Consider the following 20,483-nt stretch of genomic DNA (forward strand, 5'->3'; position numbering starts at 1 on the left):
CTGGTGCCCTAACAAATTGATTCCTGCCAAACAATAGAAACAAATATTTTCAACAGACAGAAATTTTGGCTCCTAAAGCATTCAAATTAAAGGCTTTATTTCTGAAACAAATACTTTCGGAGGAAAACGTTTACCAGCATAGATGAGATCAGAGTTATTCCTTCTGGCAGTGGCTTCATTATTTTTTGAGATTTAAAACACGTTTGTCCTGTCCTTGCTTCGTTTTTAGCCCGTGACCTTCCCTCCTGTTTGCTGGAGAAAGTCAAGTGCATTAAGCTGGGGCACGGGGAAGGGGCGCCCATGCGGTTTACTGCAGAGATGGTCTTCCAGGTCCGGGTTCAGCTCTCGGCTCCACCCCTGACCCCTTCGTGGTGTACTTTGGGCAGATCCTACCAGCTACTCGTCAGTTTCATCCGTCTGTCAAATGTCAGTCGTGGAACAGTTAATGGCATCCCCGTCAGAACCCGGAGAGTCATTCTAGACCAGCACTGTGCGATGCATTGATGGGATGGTCTTTATCTGTGCCGTCAAGTGTCGTTGCCACTGGCCCTCGAAACATGGCTACCGCAATGGAGAAACGGAATCTCTAATTTGATTTCAGTGGACATAGCCACATGTGGCTAGTGGCTGCTGTGGATAGTGCAGTTCTCATTCATCCCCCTCCTTCAGTTAATTAGTCCTTGGGTCCCATTACTTGGTTGACAGGCCAGCCTCTCTGCATTATGAACGCAGCTGTGGGGGTTCGGGGTGTCTGTTCTCTCTGACACCCACCCGTCTCCTGTCCCGCAGCCAGGGCTAGACCACAAACCCCCTGGGATCAAACTTTTGTGGGTGTTTTAAAATTGTGACACGTTCTCATTTGGTTTTAAAACACGTCTCCTGATGTGTACTAAGTGTAAGAAGGACGCTGGACGTCATGGAGTCGAGGGAGCTATTCCCTGGGCGTTTGTTAGCGAGGGCGAGTCACTTACCTGCCCGGCCTCGGTCTCCTCATCTATGACACGGGATGAGCAAAGCGCCTGTGGCTGCTTCTCTTTCAAGTTCAGCCCGAGGCCCACAGGATGGTGGGAGGGTTGTGCCAGTAGGTCGGACCTCAGCAGCCGTCCTCCGTCCCCGTTGCGAGTCCCTCAGGGGAACGTGGAGGCTGTGGCCTGGGGAAGCACAGAGGAGGCAGAAGACAAGGCGCTCGGCCGAGGAGGCCCTCGCTTCAACCCACGAACGAAATGGAGGAGAAAGCAGTAGCGAGCCCGAGCAAATGAGATAAGTAGACAGCAAGGGCAAGGTGGAGGGGCCGGGGGAGGAGGGAGGGAGGCTTCTTTGGGTTCTCTGGAGAAGTCCAGGGTGGGAGGGGGCGAGCCCTCCTGCCATGTGGGGCCATGTGTGTCTACAAGGTGGAGGCTGGCAGGCAGAATTTAATTTTGTTTTGTGATAGAGCCAGAGAGAGCGGTAAAGAAGGCTACTTAGGAAACAGACATTTTTATAGCTCAAACCTGGGCAAATATCAGCAGTTTTCTCTGGGCTTGGTCAATATGTAAAGCAGAATCTGTCTTGTTCGGGTTAAGGGCATCCTTCGGTCTCCCTGCAGCCCTCCCGCCCCCCCCCCCCCCCCCCCGGCCACGCGAGCCTCCTCTCCGCAGCACCGGTGCTCCGATCCGTCTATGTTTCATTATGCATCACCGAGACGCCGTCTCTCACGTCTCACTGCTTAAATGAGAGTCTGGCAAGTATTATATGTAGCGCAATGCTTGTTGAATACATCTGGCATTTTTTGTCTTTGCATAGTGGGTTTGCAACGGGGTGAAAAACAACAAAAAACAGAATCTTGGTTCTCTCTTGAAATTTCTGTATCCTGAGGAGTTCACAAAAAGGGCTTGTATGAGAACTTTGTATTCGTAGCCTTTGTGGGGCCAGTGTATTTGTTTTTATTCACTTTTATTTTCTGAGTTGGTAATGCATTCACTTGATTGAAAATTCTGTTTAAAAGTAGACACCGAGACACCTTGCCCGCACCTCTGTTCGCTCCCACCCGCACCGTCCCCGGGGGTGTAGCCTTCAGACGGAGCGGCAACAGGCAGTGAGTCTGTGTTGGAGTAAATCGTTGCACTTGAATTTCCTAGATCAGGAATTAACACCAGGTCATGTCCCAGAACTGGGAACTACTGAGTACGTATTAGACGACCAATACCATATTCAGCGTGCAAGGAGCTCAAGGGAATAATCTTTATACGAGGTGGGATCAGCTTGAATAGGGAGAGGAGAAGAGAAACTACCAGAGTCATCGTGGGGGGCATTTTACCCTATTTAATCCGCATGGCAGCCCCGTGAGATGTGTATTCGTGTCCCCACTTTAGGTTAGAGAACTCGCTGTCCATGTCACATCAGTCACTCGGCACACCGCCCTGCAGGCACGTCCTCTCCGTTCCGGCCCCAGAGATCCTGTCTTTCTCTGGGGGTGTCGGGGAGTGGGACCCCCCCCTCGTGGTGGGAAACCCGTGCTGGGAGTACAGCCACCGTGCTCCGGGGATCCGGCCAGGACGCTGCGTCCTGCTCCTTGGGCTCTGATCTCCAAGGTGGGAGAAGACGAGCTGCGTTGCACGGAGATCTCAGCAAGGGCTGGAGCGCACGGTGTTTCTGACTCAGCCCCCCGAGAGCAAGAAGCCTGAACTATAGGCAGTCCCCTTGCTTGATCACATGCCCACCTCTCTGTTCCCTGAGTCGGAGAGCCCCAGGGTGTGATCAGCCCAGAGCTCACCTGTCTATGGCAGCGTTTACTGAGCCCCTGTGAGGAGCTGGGCTTGGGTACCGGCTGCCCCCAGAGAGCGCTTTCCCTGCCTGGGAAGAGCGCTTGCTTCCCAGGACCCCTCCTGGGGTCTCCTTCTGGGAGCCCTTCTCGCAGGCAGGGTAAGAGCCTCAACAGTGAACCCCAGGTCTGCCCTGCTGCTGCCTGTTTACCCCAAAGCACTGTCCTGATGGACTTTTCCCTCCTGTTTTCCCGTTCAGTGTTCTTCGGATGGAGCGCTGAGGAAAGTTGCTTCCCGGGCTGCTAGGAGAGCCTGCCAAGGCGGCTCCGGCAGGGAGGAGTCCCTCTTGGGCAAATGATCCTAATTCTTATAGTGGTACCATTCTGAGGCTCGACCCAGGATCCTTGGCGGCTAAGCAAGAGGGGAGTGTGGGTCTCCTCCAGGCCCCCCTGCCTCCTTCCCCATCTGTCTTGCCTTTCAAGGGGCCAGCTCTGTAGCCTGACCCCCTCCTCCTCTTCAGCCCCCACAGTCTCCTGAACTGTTCCAGAACATTCTCTGCCATTCAAGGCCTCAGTGCTTGCAGCCCTCCCTCTCTCTGACTGGAAGCCTTGCAGTTGTTAAATTTGTCCCGTCTCTGGTATATTTTGCCTTTTTTTTTTCTTCTTTTTTAAGCTTTTCTTTCTTTTGGCAAATATGGACTTCCTACCAGTGATGCACCCCAGCACCATATGAAGTGCTGGGAATTCTGCAGCGAGCAAAAGGCAGGCCCTGCTGGAGCTTACGGCCCATGGGGAGACTCATTGACCTTGAACGCACGTATGGAATTGCAAACCAGGGTCGCTGCCCACCTTACAGTCTCTTCTGGGCTGGGGTGCAAGGGGATGGGGTTGGGGAAGTAGTATTCAGTCAGAGATCTGACAGTTTGCTGGAGGGATAGGCCTCCAAGCAGAGGGAACAGCTGGTGCTGAGGGTCCGAGGGAAAGGAGGGGACCCAGCCCTCTGGGGACAGCAGAGGAAGCCAGCGTGCCCTGCCCGTGTTATCTGAGGCCCCCTAGGAAGCCACTGGAGGCTCTGAGCAGGGAATGACAAGCTCATATCTGGGCTGCGCCATGGCACGTCCCCTCTCCTGCCTCTCGTGGAGGGTGAGTGCGTGTCCTGGCCCCCCATACAGCTCCCCCAGCTCTGTGGTCATTGGTGCCCTCAGGGAATGTAGAGCGTCTAAGTCTTGCATTAAGCTGCACCCCCCGTACAACTCCAGGATCCCTGCCTTCCTGCTTTTAGTTGTGCCGTTTTTGTCCATTCAGTTCATCCACTGCGCCTCCGGGGATGGGATCCCTGCTGAGGTCCGTGTTAGTTCTGTGGCAAGTGCGGCTTCCTGAGTGGGAGTGCCCACTGCTGACCCCCGCCTGCCATCACATGACAGAATACTGGAGCCGTGACTCAGACTCTGGTGGCACTTGTGGTGAATCAAAGATCATGAGCGGGAAAGCGATGGGTGAGGACCAAGCGTCTGCAAAGGGTACTTGGGAAATGTGGGGTCAGACTGGGTCTTCTACCTAAACTTACAAAGTAAGCGAAAGCGGTAGCATTTACTTTGGGTGTTCTGCAAGGTTCTCCTTTAAATATCGCCCTTGGTCAGTGCACACACCCACCAACGGAACAAAATGCACTTCCTGCAGCTCCGTGGGGAGCACCGCTCTGGGAATGGGGGGGCAGTCAGCAGTCCTAATCCATCCGTCAAAGCCTGCATCCCGTTACAGGGAAAAGAAAGGAGATTTGAGAAGATAAATGTATACTTTTTAGCAGAAGTCATTACATTTAGGTGCTCAGAGTTCAAAAGGTATGAAGGGGAGGAGGTGAGAGGACCTCTCCTCTGGCCACTGCTCTGCTCGTACATTCTCTTGCTAGGATAGGGAGTGGTACCCGTATCTTGTACCTGTAGAGCCTTTCAGAAGCATCTCGTGTATATATGAGCACATGAAATGTGTGCATACCGACCTGTCCACTTACGGTGGATGTCTGTGTTGCTGTTGGTGGACATGTTTGGGAAAGTGGCCTTAATGTTTCTATTTGAACCCACTTGTTTCCATGTTGGTGTGTTCCTCTTGGGTCTCTGCCACCCCCACCCGGGGGCGGGGGGCGGTGGCCGACCAGCCTCCTGTTCTTGGTCTGTTACCGCACCTACCCCGCTGGTTGTGCCAGGGACTCGGTGAGCCCTGGGGGAGGAGAGGAAGGGGGAGAAGGAGGGTAATGGGGACCAAGGCCCTCCCATCCATGGGCCCCCACTGAGATGGGCGTCTTTCGTAAACACTTGGAGGGCTTTCTTGCTGGAAGAGCCTCACCTTCCAAACCTCTGCAGTGTTTTGGTTCCACGGGCCTGGTCCCTTCTGTCTTGTTGCTCTTCTCTGCCTGCCTGGTCTCTCAGTTGGACCGTGGGCACGTGGAGGTCGGAGTCGTCTTCTGATTCACCTGCACATCCCTGGAGCCCCCGACCTGGGTGGCAGACTGAGTTTGGGCCTGAGGTCAAGTGCATGGCTCTGTGAGTACAGGATAGTACAGTACGGTACGCGCTCTTGAGGGAGCGCGCCCCATTCCACGAATTGAACACGCTTTATCTTAATTAGCTCCAGAGAGGGAACATCATTTGCCCAAAACCACACAGCTCACAGCAGCGATGGAGCCTGGATTCCAAGCCAGGCTTCTGGGAGGCCACTGTCTGCAGGGTCTTCAGATGTTCTGTGTAGGGGGCTGGGCAGGGGGGTGGGGGGGACAGAAGGAGGCTGGTAGGTGGGCCTGGGCCCTTTATGGCCCTGTCTAGCCAAAGCAGCTTCCGTTTGTCCCCCTGACCCTGTTGCTGGAAATGAAGCAGAAAAAGCCCCAGGGACTCCCCCGCGCAGAAACTGGGGTTGCCTTTCCCTTTTTGTTTGAGTCCTCGAGTGGTCTCACTGATAAAGCCCTTTTGAATTCGTATTCAAGATTTGCTATTTGAGTAGCTCGCCAGGTGAGCCCGGAAGAAACACCAGATGAACTCACTCTTTGGATGAAAGGTGCAGACAATAAGCAGAGAATACTTTCCTCGCTCCAGCCCAGGGGTGCTGGGGGAGAGGGCCCACCTCCCCAGGCCCAGAAGGAGCAGGGAGCCGAGGCAGGCCTGGCCTGGGGGTTTTAGGATGGGAGCCTCACAAAAGCCCTGCAGACCCCCCCCCCCAATTTAATACAGACAAACAGCTGACACACATACTCTAAAGGCAGCAGTTTCAAACTGATCAGTGACCTTATGGAGACTCGTTTCCTTTGGGAAAATTTTCTTTTAAATAGGCAATTATTGGCACTGTCTATTTTTTGTGTTTAACACGTCTTTAACACTTGGCTGAGAGGCTGGAGTTCAGGCAGAGAGAAAGTTAAAATGTTAGGAGCTGTGCCCTTTGAGGATCCGTCAGAAATGGAGGAAAAGCATCCCAGAAATTCTCATCAGGGAGGAAAGCAGGATTGCGGGCGTCCACAGCTCTGAGGCAGGCCCCCCATCTCCCTGCAAGGGCCGTGCCTTTGCAGGCGGAGGCTTGGCTCCAAAGCCACTGGTCTTGCTCTGGATCTCGTCACCTCCTGGCATCGGTCGCCACTCGATGACTTCGAACAAAAATTGCAGTTTCTGCATCCAGGTGCCTGTCCTTGTAAGATGCTTTCCCAGGACAATTTCCACCCCTTTTGGCCTAGTTGGAAGTGCCCGTGTGTTCAGAGCCCACGGGTTTGCTGCCAGCCCTGCTGCCTCCCCATCCCTTCGGACCTGGGGCTGTTGGATGTTTAGAATATTTTTTAATCATTTTGAGGGGACGCCCTCCTCTGCCTTTCCCTGGGAAAGTTCTGGCCCGGGTGAGCGGTGTTTTCTGTAACCGGCCACCTCCTCCTCGTTCATAAGCCCGGAGACTGGCCAGTGCGCAGCGCGTTGTGCAAGAAACAGCTGTTGTTTTGACAAAGGACGGGCTGGCCTTACTTTTTGAATTATCAGAGTGAGTCAAGAGGTCGTCTATTCCAGGCCTCCGCTCCTGGGCAGGTGGACAGTGCAGACCATGAACCCTCGTGTATGGGACGCATGACGTAAAATACACTTCTGTATGTAAATCTGTATTTTTTTTTACCTTAGCAGGATTGAAGAAATTAACATAAAGTACAGTTTTTCCAATTAGGTAATACATGCACATGGCTAAAATAGTCAAAAGATGTACAATTGACCCTTGAGCAGTGAGGATTAGGGGTGCCGACCCCCAGCATGGTTGAAAATCCACATATAACTTTTGATGCCCCCGAAACTTAACTACTCAGAGCCTACTGTTGACTGGAAGCCTGACCCATAGCATAGTCAGTTAACTAGTACTTTGTATGCCACACGTATTATATTCTGTGCTCCTGTGATAAAGTAAGCTAAAGAAAAGAAAATGTTATTAAGGAAATCATAAGGAAGAGAAAATACATTTACGGTGTCGCGTCATAAAAAATCCCCACCTACGTGGCCCCGTGGAGTTCAAACCCGTGTTCTTCGAGGGTCCACCATCCGCTGAAGGGCCCGTCTGTCCTGCCCCCCATCCCGCCCAAGCCTTCTCAGAGCCAAGCAGTTACAAGTGTCTTTTGTATCTTTCTGGAGACAATCAAAGCTTATGCAAGGGTATGTATAGATACCCTTTCAAACAATATGAGCATTGTTTTTGCACTTGGCTCTTTTTGCTTAAATATATCTTGAAGCTCATCCCATCTCCTAGTGCATATGGGGCTTTTTTTTTTTTTTAAACCATTGCCGAATGATCCTTGAGTGGATACGCCAACACGCTCTTGTTGGATACTTCGGCTGATTCCGAGTTTTTGCTGTTTGTTTTGTTTTGTTTTCCCCCCTCTGTGAGGTTTTAGTGCTTTTTGGATGTGGGGACTCTCCATGCTTTTTTTTTTTTTTTAATAAGTGATTAGTGACTCAGGGACTAAAATCTGTATTTTAGGTCCCCACTGCCACCTCCCCAAACCCATTAAATTCCCTTGTTAATGTGTCATTATATTTGACACTTTGAGAATAGGCAGGCCGGGTAGATAATAAAACAGTTTTTGGCTTATGTTTAATAGCTGTCTCTTTTCTGCGTTGTCCCAACAACCTTTGAAAGCCTCGGTGCCCTTCAGAAGAACTCGGTGGTGGTTTTGCAAGGGACCCGGTCAAAGACCGTGAGCCCTAAGTGCAACTGACCAAACCCGGGGCCAGGCAAGCGCAGCCTGTCCTCGCTGGGCCAGTCTGTGTCCTTGGTGGCGGGTGGCAGTGCGGGATTAAATTTGGAGCCCCCCGTTGGTTTCTCATGTGGACTTGCCTATGTCTGCACGCGTGGGGGAAGGGAGTGTGGGGGCCTATGGAGGGTCCCCAGGTGCCAGCAGCAGGTCACCCCAGGCCCACTGGCCCCGCGGCTCCGTGACAAAGGTGGATTTGCTGTCTTCCATCAAGAGACCCGTCTCGGGCTCAGCCCTTCTTAGTTGGGCTTCCTGACGGATGTGCCTGTGGGCCCCTTGGCACTGGGCTGGGCCGGACTCCAGTGAGAGGGACGTGTGGGGACCCCAGGGCCCCACAGACCAGGTGTTCTTCCATGCCTCCCGCGGCATTGCCCCCACCGTCCCCATGCTGGTCCCCCTGGATGGGAAGATGGGGGGTCAGGGCCGGGGCCCCACAGTCACCTCTGTGCCCCCAGCACGCAGTGGTTGAGGCTGCCTGGGTGACACCCCCTCCCAAGAAGGAGGGTCCTCCTTGAAAGCGGTCCGAGCTCTTTGTTTTTCTCCACGTTTTCTGCATCTGCGGGCGATGGGAACAAAACATCAACTCTACTTTTTCTGTCATGTTTCAATATTGGCGTTGCTCCCCACTTCTTGAAGCCTCCTTTTATAACTTCTTCTGCTGCCGCTTAAATATAGCCGGCTAAGTCCTCCTCCTTACCAGATTGTTTATATTTTTGAAAAGCCTTCTGCTTATCTGCGATTGCTCTCTCTTCTCTGTCTCCGTCCCCGCATCACCACATTGGTTTTGGTTGCTCTTTTTTTCCTGCCTTCACTCGACTGGGATGTGTTTCAAATGTGGTCTATCAAAATGTGCAGTGTTTCCCTCTTTTCTGCAGTAGCTTTGACATCTGTTCTTGAATCCTAGCCCATGTTATTCTTTTGGACTTGTTTGCCCAAGATTTGCTGTAATGCCAGAAACACGAAAGGGGAGAGTGTTGGGGGGGGGGGTGTTTGCGCCCCCTCCCCCCCCTTAAAACTGTCTACAATTTCCAAGTCGACAGCACGCTGGATGTTGGCTCCAGCGCCCTGTTGTCTCGCCCGGCAGTGGCCCACCCTGTCGTGTACGAGTGGAGTGCCCACCAGAGGCCCTACAGACCTACTTGGGTTACTTCAGCCCGAAAGGGAAGCAGGTGGAACTTCGTGGGGTGGGTGGAGGGTGGGTGGAGGGGGAGACTCACGTGCTTCCTGGGTGTCTGTGGAAGGATCTCCATCTCTGATTTCCCTCACCCTTCGGTCTTCGATTGGGTCCTTGCTCTGCTGGGCCTCAGGGGAGGGGCCGTACCACAGAGAAGCCTCTTGGAGTAGCCACGTGGAATCCTAAACAGAATGTGCCAGGGTGTGTCTTTCGTCACTGAGGCCACTCAGCGAGCAAAGGGGCCTTTTGGTGGCTACGGCAGCATGTCCTTGTGCCCCTGCTGTCAGCCAGGACGCCACTCTGGGCCCATCTGCTGCAGCCTTGTTTGAAACCGATCCTGCTGGCAGCTCCTCCCAGAATTCCCGAGGCCAGGCCACAGGTTCTCTGACGCTTTGAGTGTCATTTTGCTGTGTGGGCAGAGGTCCTCGTAGAGGGGACCCACTCCTGGCGGCTCTCAGGGTTTCAGGGCAAGGAAAATAGTTGGAGGATAACCGTTGTTTCCAGGTGCCTCATTTTCAGAGTTGACCACATCCTGCCAATCATGATTCTTGGAAATTGCACCTTAAGGGTCCCTCCTGAAAACGAGTAACAGGTTAATTTGGATAGTCCTGGACATGGTGCCTCACATATATTAGACCCACAATAAATGCTATTAATGAAAGCAAACCAGTATCACCACAAAAGATCCCAGACCCACACCGTTGAAGACAAATAGATTGCTCCACTGAGAAGCCCAGAGCAAAGCAGAAGAACCAGGGCACAGAGATGGGGCGAGAGGGAATACTTGTTATAAACAGAAACGAGCCACTCCCGGGTGGATGGCATCTGGGCATTGGCCTGACTCGGGGTTTAGCAAAGAGAAACGTTTTGGCGCGTTCTGTCATAGAAGCAGTCATTTGTGCGCGTGGAAACGGGGCACGTCGAGCTGAGCCAGTTTGGTGTTCTGGGACCCGCGCACAGGGTGGAGGGTAACTGCCCCAATATCCACTTTCTCCCACCGCCGCCCCCAGTCCCCTCCACCCAGGAGCTGAGAATCCCCGGAGCCATGGGGGCCTCTCCCATGTTCTGGTCAAATGCAAATGTGATGTCCTCTGGTACGCAGCACAGTGACAATCTTGTCCTCCCTTTTTGTGTCTCGACAGAGGGAACTCGATGCCACCGCAACAGTACTGGCGAACCGGCAAGATGAGAGCGAGCAGTCTAGAAAGCGGCTTATCGAGCAGAGCCGAGAGTTCAAGAAGAACACTCCAGAGGTGAGGCCGCAGTGCTGTCCAGGTCTCGGAGCGGGGTCTCCCCGTCCCCATCCATGTTGGGGAGCGGTGTTGGAAGCATTGTGTTCCCAGTAGACTGTGTGCCTTTCTGCGGGCTGGGGAACGGGGGCGTTGGTAGCTTGTCTGGACACGTGAAGGCGAGCTCATTCCAGAGGCAGATACCGACCGGGTTGGTTGTGCGCGAGCAGGGGGCCAGCTGTGTGGCCCATGTGGGCCTCTGGCCCCCGAGCTCCTTGCCCATGTCCATTAGGATACCACCCCAAGTCCTCAGGAGCGCTGAGCACAGGCCATAGTGGGATGGGGCGTGGGGGGCCCTCAGAGGGCCCCTTCCCCGGGGTGGCGTCTGAAGGCTGCACGCATCTGAGGATGCAATGTGCCTTTCCTTCTTGAAGAACAGACATTTAGTCTGGTAGAGCCTGTGAAACGCTTCTGTTTCCTGAAATACGCTTTAAAGGACACTGGAAACATGCTCCTCACGGGCTCCATTTTTTTTTTTCTCGTAAGTACATGTTTGAAAGGCAGTGTTTAGAGGGGCTCAGGCAGTATTTTCCCGGTCTGTTGCTTAGGCCCCTCGTCCCCTCAGTCCCTATCAAAGGCTTTGTAAGACATAAAAAGCAAGGAGAGTTTGAGACACAGCTGAACAGACGTGGGAATTGCTTTCTGGGAGCTTCTGCCGGTTTGGCCCACGATGGTTCTCGCGCCGTGGGCCCTTGCCCCAGCCTCCTGCACCCTCCCCTCAGGTGAGAGCGGACCGCAGCTGCCCACGTGCCTCCTCGGAGGACAAAGGAGCAGGTCTGCGAGGAGAGCTGCTTTCTGGGAGGCAGGCCTCTGATTTGCCCAGTATTCGGGAAAAAATGATGTGCGATTTGAACTTTGGAAAGTAGACTTGTTTCCAGTGTACTGGAGTAGTGTGCTGTTTAAGGGGTGCTGTTGTGAAACGTTTGGGAAGCAAATAATGAACCCTCTATTTTCAGAATAAATATTTAGGGGAGAAAACAGGACAGTCTGGTGGGAAGAAAGGGGGCTCTCCAGGGGCAGATCCACTTACGGGTTTTAAGTTTTAGACCCCCTACTCACCCTCGCCTCCCCTCACCCGTCCTGCCCTTAAACGTGGCTCTTGCATGTTTTATCCAAGCGAAAGTGCACATTGTAGTCATCCGTGCCAGGTTGCTGTCTTCCGTGCGGGAATGGGGGAGCTGCTGCGCTCCGTGGTCCGCCTTGTCACGAGTAAAGACTGGAGCTGACAAAGCAGCCAGGCAGCAGGACTCCCTTCCTCTAGTCGCTCTCCCCGTCAGGCCGCTTCAGAGCAGGCCTTCCTGGAGAGTCTAGTTGTGGGGTTTCCCAGGCTCTCTTCCTTGTCCTTGACCCTGTGTCCCCTGGCCAATGCCCTTCACCTCTAGCTCTCTGGCCACTTTTCACACTGTTCAGTAACGAGCTGTCACCCGCTGTCCTGGGTTCCTACCGCCCTTCCCTTGCTGACCATAAGTCCAGGGGTTTCCATAGAAAATCTAAATCAGAAGGTCAAGGTCATCCTTCCGAGGCAGCAGACAACAATAAGTGAACATGACCTGTCCTATGGTATGTGCTGTGAGGAGGAGCAGAGATCGGGTTCCTGGATATTCCTCCAGTGTCCCAGGCTCCTGTCAGGTCCAAGGACTGTGGCCCACCGAAGGGCGTGTGTTTCTCCTCCGGCCCCCGAGGACCCAGCTGATGAATTCTGGGTACAGCCCCTCCCCTCACATGGAAAACGGGGGACCAGCTCACAGAGCTTGAGGAAGCCCCGCCTGAAACGTTGCATTTTCTCTCCCGATCCCAGTAAATAGAAGAGGCTCGGGAAAGAAGCGGCTTGGGTGGTAAACGCTGTTTGGGGCATTTCTTTGCGGGGCACATTTTTAGACACTGTCTTCCTTGGAGAAGGGGGCCCAGAACACACCTGGAAGGGGATGGAAGGTTGCCATTCTGCTTGCTCCTGGCCTTTGCCAGCGGGTCGAGGCTAGTGCTCGCTCAGGCTTCTCCTTCTGCGGTGAGGAGAGCCTTGCCGCCGCAGAAATGTCCAGGAAGCTGGGAAGGGTGAAGCTGCTTGCAGGCCCCCATGCGTCCTCCTGCATTTTCCTATCCCAGGTCCATCCTTGAAATCTGGGTGGGGTCCCTGTGGGAACCCCGAGGCGAGAACTGGTGGAGAAGACAGTCAGGTTCACTTATGCCACCAACCAACCGGAATTCTCTGTAAATAGCGAAGCCACTGAAGGCCAGACTGGGGGTGGGGGTGAGTAGCTATAGTCAAGTCCTCTGGGGTACACGGAAGGGGCACTTGTGTGTGTGTGTGGGGGGGGGTCTGGTGAGTGTGGGGCCTGGGATCCAGAGGGGAGAGTAGACTGTCTTTAGGGGTCTCAGTGCAGAGGGGCCCTGCTGTTTCTCCGGCATCAGCCATTTCTTGTGATTGTGCTGCTGGGCGGCTCACTCAGCACCTGAGCCCGTGAGCATTTCCTGTCGAGGAAAGTCGTAGAGATGAGGCATATAGAAATGACGGTTGCTTAGAACTTCGTTCTCGGGGGTAAAGAAAAAAAGGAAGAAATTGGTTTGTTGGCGGGAAGGGCGTCTTCCTCCGGTGGACTCAGACCAGGAGCCTCACGCCTCACAAAGTTGGGCCTCCAGGTGAGGAGCGGGCCCTCGTTCCGGGGTGACGGCGTGGCAGCGCCAGCGCCGGCCTAGTGTGCCGAGTCCCTCTCTGTTCTGGGGAAGAAGAAAGCGCGCTCCTGGTGTCTGTTGAACAACTAGTGAGTCTAGGGTGCAGGGTTAGGCACCGGAGAAAAGGCAGAGGTGAGTAAGGTGGTCTCCCGACAGGGCGATTGCCTTGCCAACCTGGCCCTGCCCAAGCGCAGCTGGAGACGCTCCAGTGCGGAGGGAAAGGTGGGCTCTGTCCGAGGCCGCGTAGCCGCGGGCAGGTCCTTCCGTGCGGGATGAGCCACGGGAGCACCGCGGAGCTGGCACCGCGCTGGCCAGAGCCTCGAAGGTCTCTCATTTGAGGGACTTTTTTTTTTAAGTTTCAGTTTTATGTCATTAGATTAATACATTCACAGTCAATCGATATTATCGCTTATGTCTTTTTAACCCCCAAATTGTAGTCAGTTTAAAGAACATTGCAATTATTTCAAAAATAAAGTTTTATGCATTGCTGTGATTCAGAAAAAGAGTCCCTTTCAAAGAAAAATGGTTTTTAATTTTAACTTTGTAACGAAGCATCCATTCCCTATTGAATTAATAATCGAGCACTGAACATAAAAGACTGGGGTGTTTCTAGGTTCTGTCACTTTCCACACAGATTACCTCAGGTGACTGATAGCCTGGTGGCTCTGACAGACTACTTAGCCTCCCAAAGTTTCCGTTTTGTCACCTAGCCGAAGTGTGACGGTAGGCCCAACTCACAGGCTTGCTCTGTGTGCGTGTATATGTACGATGTGTATGGTGTGTATTTTTACGTGTGTGTACAGTGAACATTGTGTGTACGGGTGTATGATGTGTGTTTGTGTGTATGTGTATGGTGTGTTTTTTTGTGTGTGTATGTGTATGGCACGTATTTGTGTGTATGTGGTGTGTATTGGTGTGTATGTGGTGTGTATTGGTGTTTGTGTATTTGTGTGCGTGTATTTGTGTGTGTATGGTGTGTATTGGTGTGTATGTGGTGTGTATTGGTGTTTGTGTATTGGTGTTTGTGTATTTGTGTGTATATGGTGTATATTAGTGTTTGTGTATTTGTGTATATATGGTGTGTATTGGTGTTTGTGTATTTGTGTGCGTGTATTTGTGTGTGTATGGTGTGTATTGGTGTGTATGTGGTGTGTATTGGTGTTTGTGTATTGGTGTTTGTGTATTTGTGTGTATATGGTGTGTATTGATGTTTGTGTATTTGTGTGTGTATGGTGTGTATTGGTGTGTATGTGGTGTGTATTGGTGTTTGTGTATTTGTGTGTATATGGTGTGTATGTGGTGTGTATTTGTGTGTATATGGTGTGTATTGATGTTTGTGTATTTGTGTGTGTATGGTGTGTATTGGTGTGTATGTGGTGTATATTGGTGTTTGTGTATTTGCGTGCGTGTATTTGTGTGTATATGGCGTGTATTGGTGTGTATGTGGTGTGTATTGGTGTGTATGTGGTGTGTATTGGTGTTTGTGTATTTGTGTGTATGTGGTGTGTATTGGTGTTTGTGTATTTGTGTGCATGTATTTGTGTGTATATGGTGTGTATTGGTGTGTATGTGGTGTGTATTGGTGTTTGTGTATTTGCGTGCATGTATTTGTGTGTATATGGTGTGTATTGGTGTTTGTGTATTTGTGGGTGTGTCTGTGCGTGTGAGCGTGTGGAGGGCTTCACACAAGCCTGCGTCCGGAGTCCGGGCCGTGTTCGTTGCTGGGGTGAACTTGGAGCACACGCTGCGGAGCACAGCGCACAGTCCATCTCCGCTCTTTAAAGCTAGCTCAGGGGACTTCAAGACAACACAACAAATGCAGGCGGTTTCAGCTTCAAATATTTCAAAGGTTGGTTGGCGGTAATAGGTAATCATTTTACAAATATTTTTTGAACACCCTCCATGTGCCACATGGTTCCACCCTGAGGATACAATCCGATCCTTGTTCTTAGAGAGTTCCTTATCTTTCTTACCAGCAAGCACAACATTGTGATCTGGCATGTTAAGTGCCGGGATGGTAGAACTGGAATCTTCCGAATGCTGACTTTCCCCCCAGAAACACTCTCTGTCAGCAGTGGTGATGGTCTAACCCACATAGGCTTCCGGAACCCTTACTTAGGTGACCAGGGCTGCTTTTTGAGCCTCGGTTCTCAACCTTTGAAATACTGGTGAGTGGGATGGACCCGCTGTCGTGAGAAGTGCACATGCGTAGTTGCTCCTGGCCACCCTGGAACTCATCCGAGAGCCCCTGGCTCAGAACACAGCCCCCGAGACGCACATTTGCCGTCACGCTGCACCATGCCGGGAGGGCTCCGGGGAGCTGGGGAGCAGGGGACAGGTGGAGGAGCGGGCCCACCCTCCGCATGATGTGCAGGGGGCCGGCACCTGTGCGCTGGCCAGTACTCTCCTCCTGCCTGAGGCCGGTGAAGGGCGAGGTCAGGCTGGTGGCAGTGTGTGCGGGAGGGGCAGCAGTGGCCTTCTGGAAGGTTGGTGGTAGAACTGTGTGCAGCGCAGGCCAGAAAGTGCTTGCCTTCTGCTTTTCTGTTGCCTTGATCAGGGATCCCAGGTACAGGCCGGGATGACTTTTGATGCCCCAAGTGATAGCTGTATCAATAGAGCCGACGACCAGGGACACGGAAGCATGCAGGCCCTGTCCAGAGCTAGCTGGGGATGCCGGGCCAGCTCCTCACTCCTGGAGACCGAGGCATGTCTTGAAAGTCAGGGACCTTGAAGGGGACAACGCTAGGGATTCATGACCTTTTTCTTGGGCTTCCATCAGCTAACTGTGCTCCTCAGGCTGGTTTGTCTCTAGGATGTCACAGCTCCCACCTGGCCGAGCTGTGACTTGAGCCCAGGCAGTGTGGCCCCTGAGTTGGTGCTCTGACCCGCTGGGCTCTGAGGCTGAGGGCAGGCCCTTCCCGTGAGGTCCTGGGTCGCTTGCCGGGGACCGCAGGCCCAGTCCGCTGGCCGTGCTGCTGGAATAGGATGCCCGGCTTGCAGAGGAATGGTCCTCGCTGTTAGATTTGCTTACACAAAGAGCACGGGCTCGTGTTTGTTCTGTTCTAGCTCGTTTCAGTAGGAAAGAACCACCCTTGGCGGGGGGGCAGGAGAAGAGGGAAAGCAGAGACCCGGGATGCAGGGCCTTTATCATAAAACCACACTCAGGGCTCATTTGTCCTGTGTGTCCGGCTGCTACCCCGGAATCCGTCTTAGGCACTTGTCTGCCCGACTTGGCTTGGTTCGATGTATGTTTCCTATAAAGGGGGCCACATCAACTGAGCTGCCATTCGGGGGCTCTCGGTGGTCCTTTGTGCTCTGATGTCCTTGTGCCTCGACAGGTCTTGCTCCCCCGAGCATTAATCGTTGTGACACCTGGCCCCCCGCGCTCACGTTCACGGTCATGTTTTCTGCGTCCCTCCTGCCCAGGTGCTGGGGCCTGTTTTGCTCCTGTCGTCCTGGCAGAGCCCAGCACAGCCCTGACCATCATGGGCCCGGCTGCCTGGGGTCCGTGCCGGGACTGACCGCCCCTTGCTCGCGTACCGTCTACACTGGAAGGTGGCCCCAGGCCTGCCACCAGCTGCACACCCAGCTCCGTGACAGGGGACATTCTCTTTGCGGCTGACCTGACTGCCTGCTCGCTGCTGTCGATTTCCTGAGTGGCGCGATCTTAGCTTACACCTTGTGTCCCAGGCTGGAGTGCTTTTCTGAAGTTTACATTCTTGGGAAACTGTTGTAAAAAAAAGTCCAGAGTCGTCTCGAGGTACGACTTGGAAAGAAGTCTTCATGCCATCGGCCAATTGAGCTAGGCCTGTGGATCCCTTCCCGCCTCTGGCAGGTGGGGCCCGGGGGGGGGGGGTTGCCTGGGTAGCACCTCCTTCAGGAAAGCCACGGTCATCTCTGTATTGATCGGGATGGATAGTGGGAGCAAGAAGAGAGTGCGGGCCCCAGCACTGTGGCCCTCACCCACAGGCCCCCCCACTTCCCTGTTGCCCAGCGCCGGGGGGGGTGGGGTGGGGTGGGGGGAGGTGACACCATCGGCTTCAGGAGTCCTTGTGCACTCCCTGCGAGAGGAGGAGTCGGCAGGCGGGGGAGGGCGGGGGCGGTAATATATAGCCGTGGCCCAGGCCCAGATGCATTTGGTCACTGCCTCTAAGCCTTTATATAGCCACTGCAGGGAGTGACTCAGCCTGGAAAAAGAGAGTCACTTCAAGCTGGGACTCAGATGGACACGTCCTGCACGGGCTGCCTTGAGCCTGCATGGCCAGGGCTCCGTGAGAAGCGGGGGTGCTCACAGGGGTCCCGGGCGGGGGGGGGGGGTGCATGGGCTCACACGTGACTCTCTGTGCCTTTCCAGCTGTACCACAGCGCTTAGACGTTATTAGCAACGACTGGGATCGTTTGTGTTGAAAAGTGAGCGAATTCTCCATTCTTGTTTTTCTACAAATGTACGGACGCCGGAGGCTGGCCTCGCTTTTTTGTTGACAGCCGTTTTGTGTTTTAACCACCTTTGTGTTTTTTGCTTCTGTCCTCATAAGACTCTAAAATCAATGCACGCAAAAGACTAGAAACTCTAGCGTAAATTTCCTTATGTCTCGTTGGACCTGGGAGTGGTTCTTCGAAGACCCACAGCGCCGACTGGCAAACTGAGACTTTCACAGAGAAGGGCAGACCAGACGTGCCTCTGGGGACTTGGACCTTTCAGGGAGGCAGTGATGGGGGAGGAGGCCTTCAGGCCTGGAAGACCAGGGGGTGCAAGCTGGACACCAGCCAGACCTCACCCCTCCCAGCACACTGCTCATGGTGGGGGTCTGGGAACCTGCAACTTTAGTACAATTACTTCCCCTCACTTCTGAAGGGCAAGGCCTTTGTATGGAGCCACGCACTTGGCATTCCATGGACAATGGATGGCAACTGTAACATGAAAAAGTCTTACCATATTTATAGCCTTTATTTAGGAATCTTTTCTTCACAAAACAGAATTCTTAAAATGCAAATTACCCTGCAAGATGCATTTCTCAGACAGCTAACAACATTTATTGAATACTTTAATTTTATTTTTCTTGTACAGAATCAAAAAAAAAATTCAAGAAATGCCTTTCCTTGGCAATTCTTCAAAATGTTAAACATAGCATTGCCCTATGACCTAGCATTTCCCCCTCCCAGGTATGTATCCAAAAGAACTGAAAACATGTCCACCCAAAAACTCGTGCACGAATGTTCACGGCAGCATAATTCAGAATAGCCAAAGAGTAAAAGCAACGCCAGTGTGCATTGGCAGATGAATCGATAAAACGCTGTCTGTCCATGAAAAGGAGGAGTATTATTCATCTATAAAAAGGAACGAAGCATTGATACGTGCTCCAGCATGGATGAGCTTTCAAAGCGTTATAAAGGAAGCCAGATGCAAAATGCCACATGATTCCGTTCATATGAAATCTCAAGAAGAGGCAAATCACAGGGACAGAAAGGAGAGAAGAGGCTGCCGGGGGCAGGGGGCAAGTCCTAATACTTACGGGGTTTCTTTCTGGGGTGGAGAAAATGTTCTGGAATTGGTGACAGTTGCACAACTCTGTGAATATGTCCGACGCCACTGAACTGTATACTTTAAAGGGTAAACTTTACGGAATGTGACTTTTCTCTCCCAGCTGTTTTGTTAATGCCTCTTTTTGTGGGTGTAGGAAATTATTCAGCTGTTCTCTCTGATACTCTGAAGACCCCCCCCCCCCATGAAAGTATCTGGTGAATTTTCATTTTGGCGGCACCAACTTAGTTTCTAAAAGGCCACTCCAGTACCTGGCAAAATTATAAAGCTCAAATAATCAACTTGGGTGTTTAATCATTCTAGAATCACCCACCGTTAAGTTATAATAAGACTTTAACTAGAAAAAGTTTAAAAATTAAAAGTGAGATTTTTAACGGTGACCAATTAAACCCTTTAAGCCGGTTTATCAACCCAAGAGGTTATTTCCGCTTTGGGGTCCCTTGGTGAGAAAACCTGCCTCGAGCATGGGGGGTGATGGGTGCAAGTCACACCAAAGTCAGCCCCAAGTCAGTCAATGGCTGGCAGCTCCATTGTCTGCCCTGCGTTCCTGGTAGGCCTGGCAGCATGGCCCAAAGCACCAGGAGGCCAGTGGAGCAGGGGAATCGGCTTGGGTGCGAGCAGATTGAGCTGGGAGTCCAGGGTTCGCTCCTTCATCTACAGAAATATATCATGTGTACTTCAGGGGGTCATGTGAGAAATATGTGAGATTCCTGGAAGGTAGATGTCCAGCCCCACGCCGGAAGTGGTCACTAAGCAGTCCGAGACTCGGACCTGTGTATGTTTGCGGGACAGATCACGTCCCAGCTGCTGGGCCGGTGAAATGAATTCACGTGGGTGGAGCACAGAGTAGGTGCTCAGTAAACATGTGTGTCCTGTGTTCTTTCCTCCCTCCCTCCCTTCTACGAGTAGTTCGGAGCCCTTGCCGGGGGCCAGGGGCAATCTGAGCTTCGGGGAGACAGCAGGCACCGAGAGAAGGTTCCAGCTCTCATAGAGGGGCAGGCAGACAGTGACCAACACGTGGCCCACAGACGGGATAGCCTCAGGTGGTGGTCGGAACTGAAGCAGGACGCGAGGGAGCGAGTGAGTACGGATGGGGTGAGCGTTCTTTTGCAGGGAGTTAGGGCAGTTTTTTGAGTCAAAGATGGATGAATTTGGGCAGGTTGTTTAGCAGTGGGGTTCCTAAAATTTCAGCTCAAAACCTGATCATCTCTGTTTATCACTCAGTTACTTTCAGATGTCACATTCGGTCCCTCTACTTTCTGAGACTGGGGTGCTGTTCTGTTTGGTTGTTACGAAGTCTGGTCAGTTTGAGGGGTACTTTCTTTCGTTCCATTGCCTTTGGCCCAGAAAAGTGAATTCTTAGGTCATCAGGGAAGGATTAATCTCTCAGTCTGCGTGTTGGTGACACAGAAGCCCCACCCGAAGGGCAGCGGGGTGGCGTCTGAGAGCCCCCCCACCCCCACCCCAGGCCACGCTTGCTTCCTGTGAACCCCAAGGGGCCGTCTGTCCGGATCACTCCCCGAAACGTGGACAGGGCTGGCGTTCCCTTTCCTTCCTGAGCCTGTGTGCCGCTTCCTTCTGCGTCTAGCGGTCTTTAAAGGGCTATTTTGAGTATAAGAGACAAATTATCTGAGAGTTTAATAACTGTCAAAAGGAAGAGATGGTAATTAGATTCATGTGGTATGGAAGTTTAGTCGACACCACACTGAGTTGTACAACTTCTCTGGGCCTCCGTGTTCTCGTCCAAACACCGGAGTGATGACAACTGTCCCGGCGTTATCGTGAGTCAGACGACTTGTTGCAGAATA

The 20,483-nt window shown here is 52.7% G+C and overlaps 1 protein-coding gene across 10 annotated transcripts in view; it reads left to right on the forward strand.

Annotated features, from left to right (window-relative positions):
• CUX1 (cut like homeobox 1) overlaps nt 1-20,483 on the forward strand; it is a 359,174-nt gene that overhangs the window by 65,689 nt on the left and 273,002 nt on the right. For all 10 annotated transcript variants that reach the window (XM_045773833.2, XM_087867942.1, XM_045773836.2 and 7 more), the window contains exon 2: nt 10,317-10,427. In XM_045773833.2, the coding sequence (XP_045629789.1) occupies nt 10,317-10,427 (111 nt within the window). The remainder of the gene's footprint in view (nt 1-10,316; nt 10,428-20,483) is intronic.

The sequence above is a fragment of the Ursus americanus genome, chromosome 2, assembly GCF_024610735.1.
Source record: "Ursus americanus isolate L20-20 chromosome 2, mUrsAme1.1.p, whole genome shotgun sequence".
NCBI classification, from domain to species: domain Eukaryota; kingdom Metazoa; phylum Chordata; class Mammalia; order Carnivora; family Ursidae; genus Ursus; species Ursus americanus.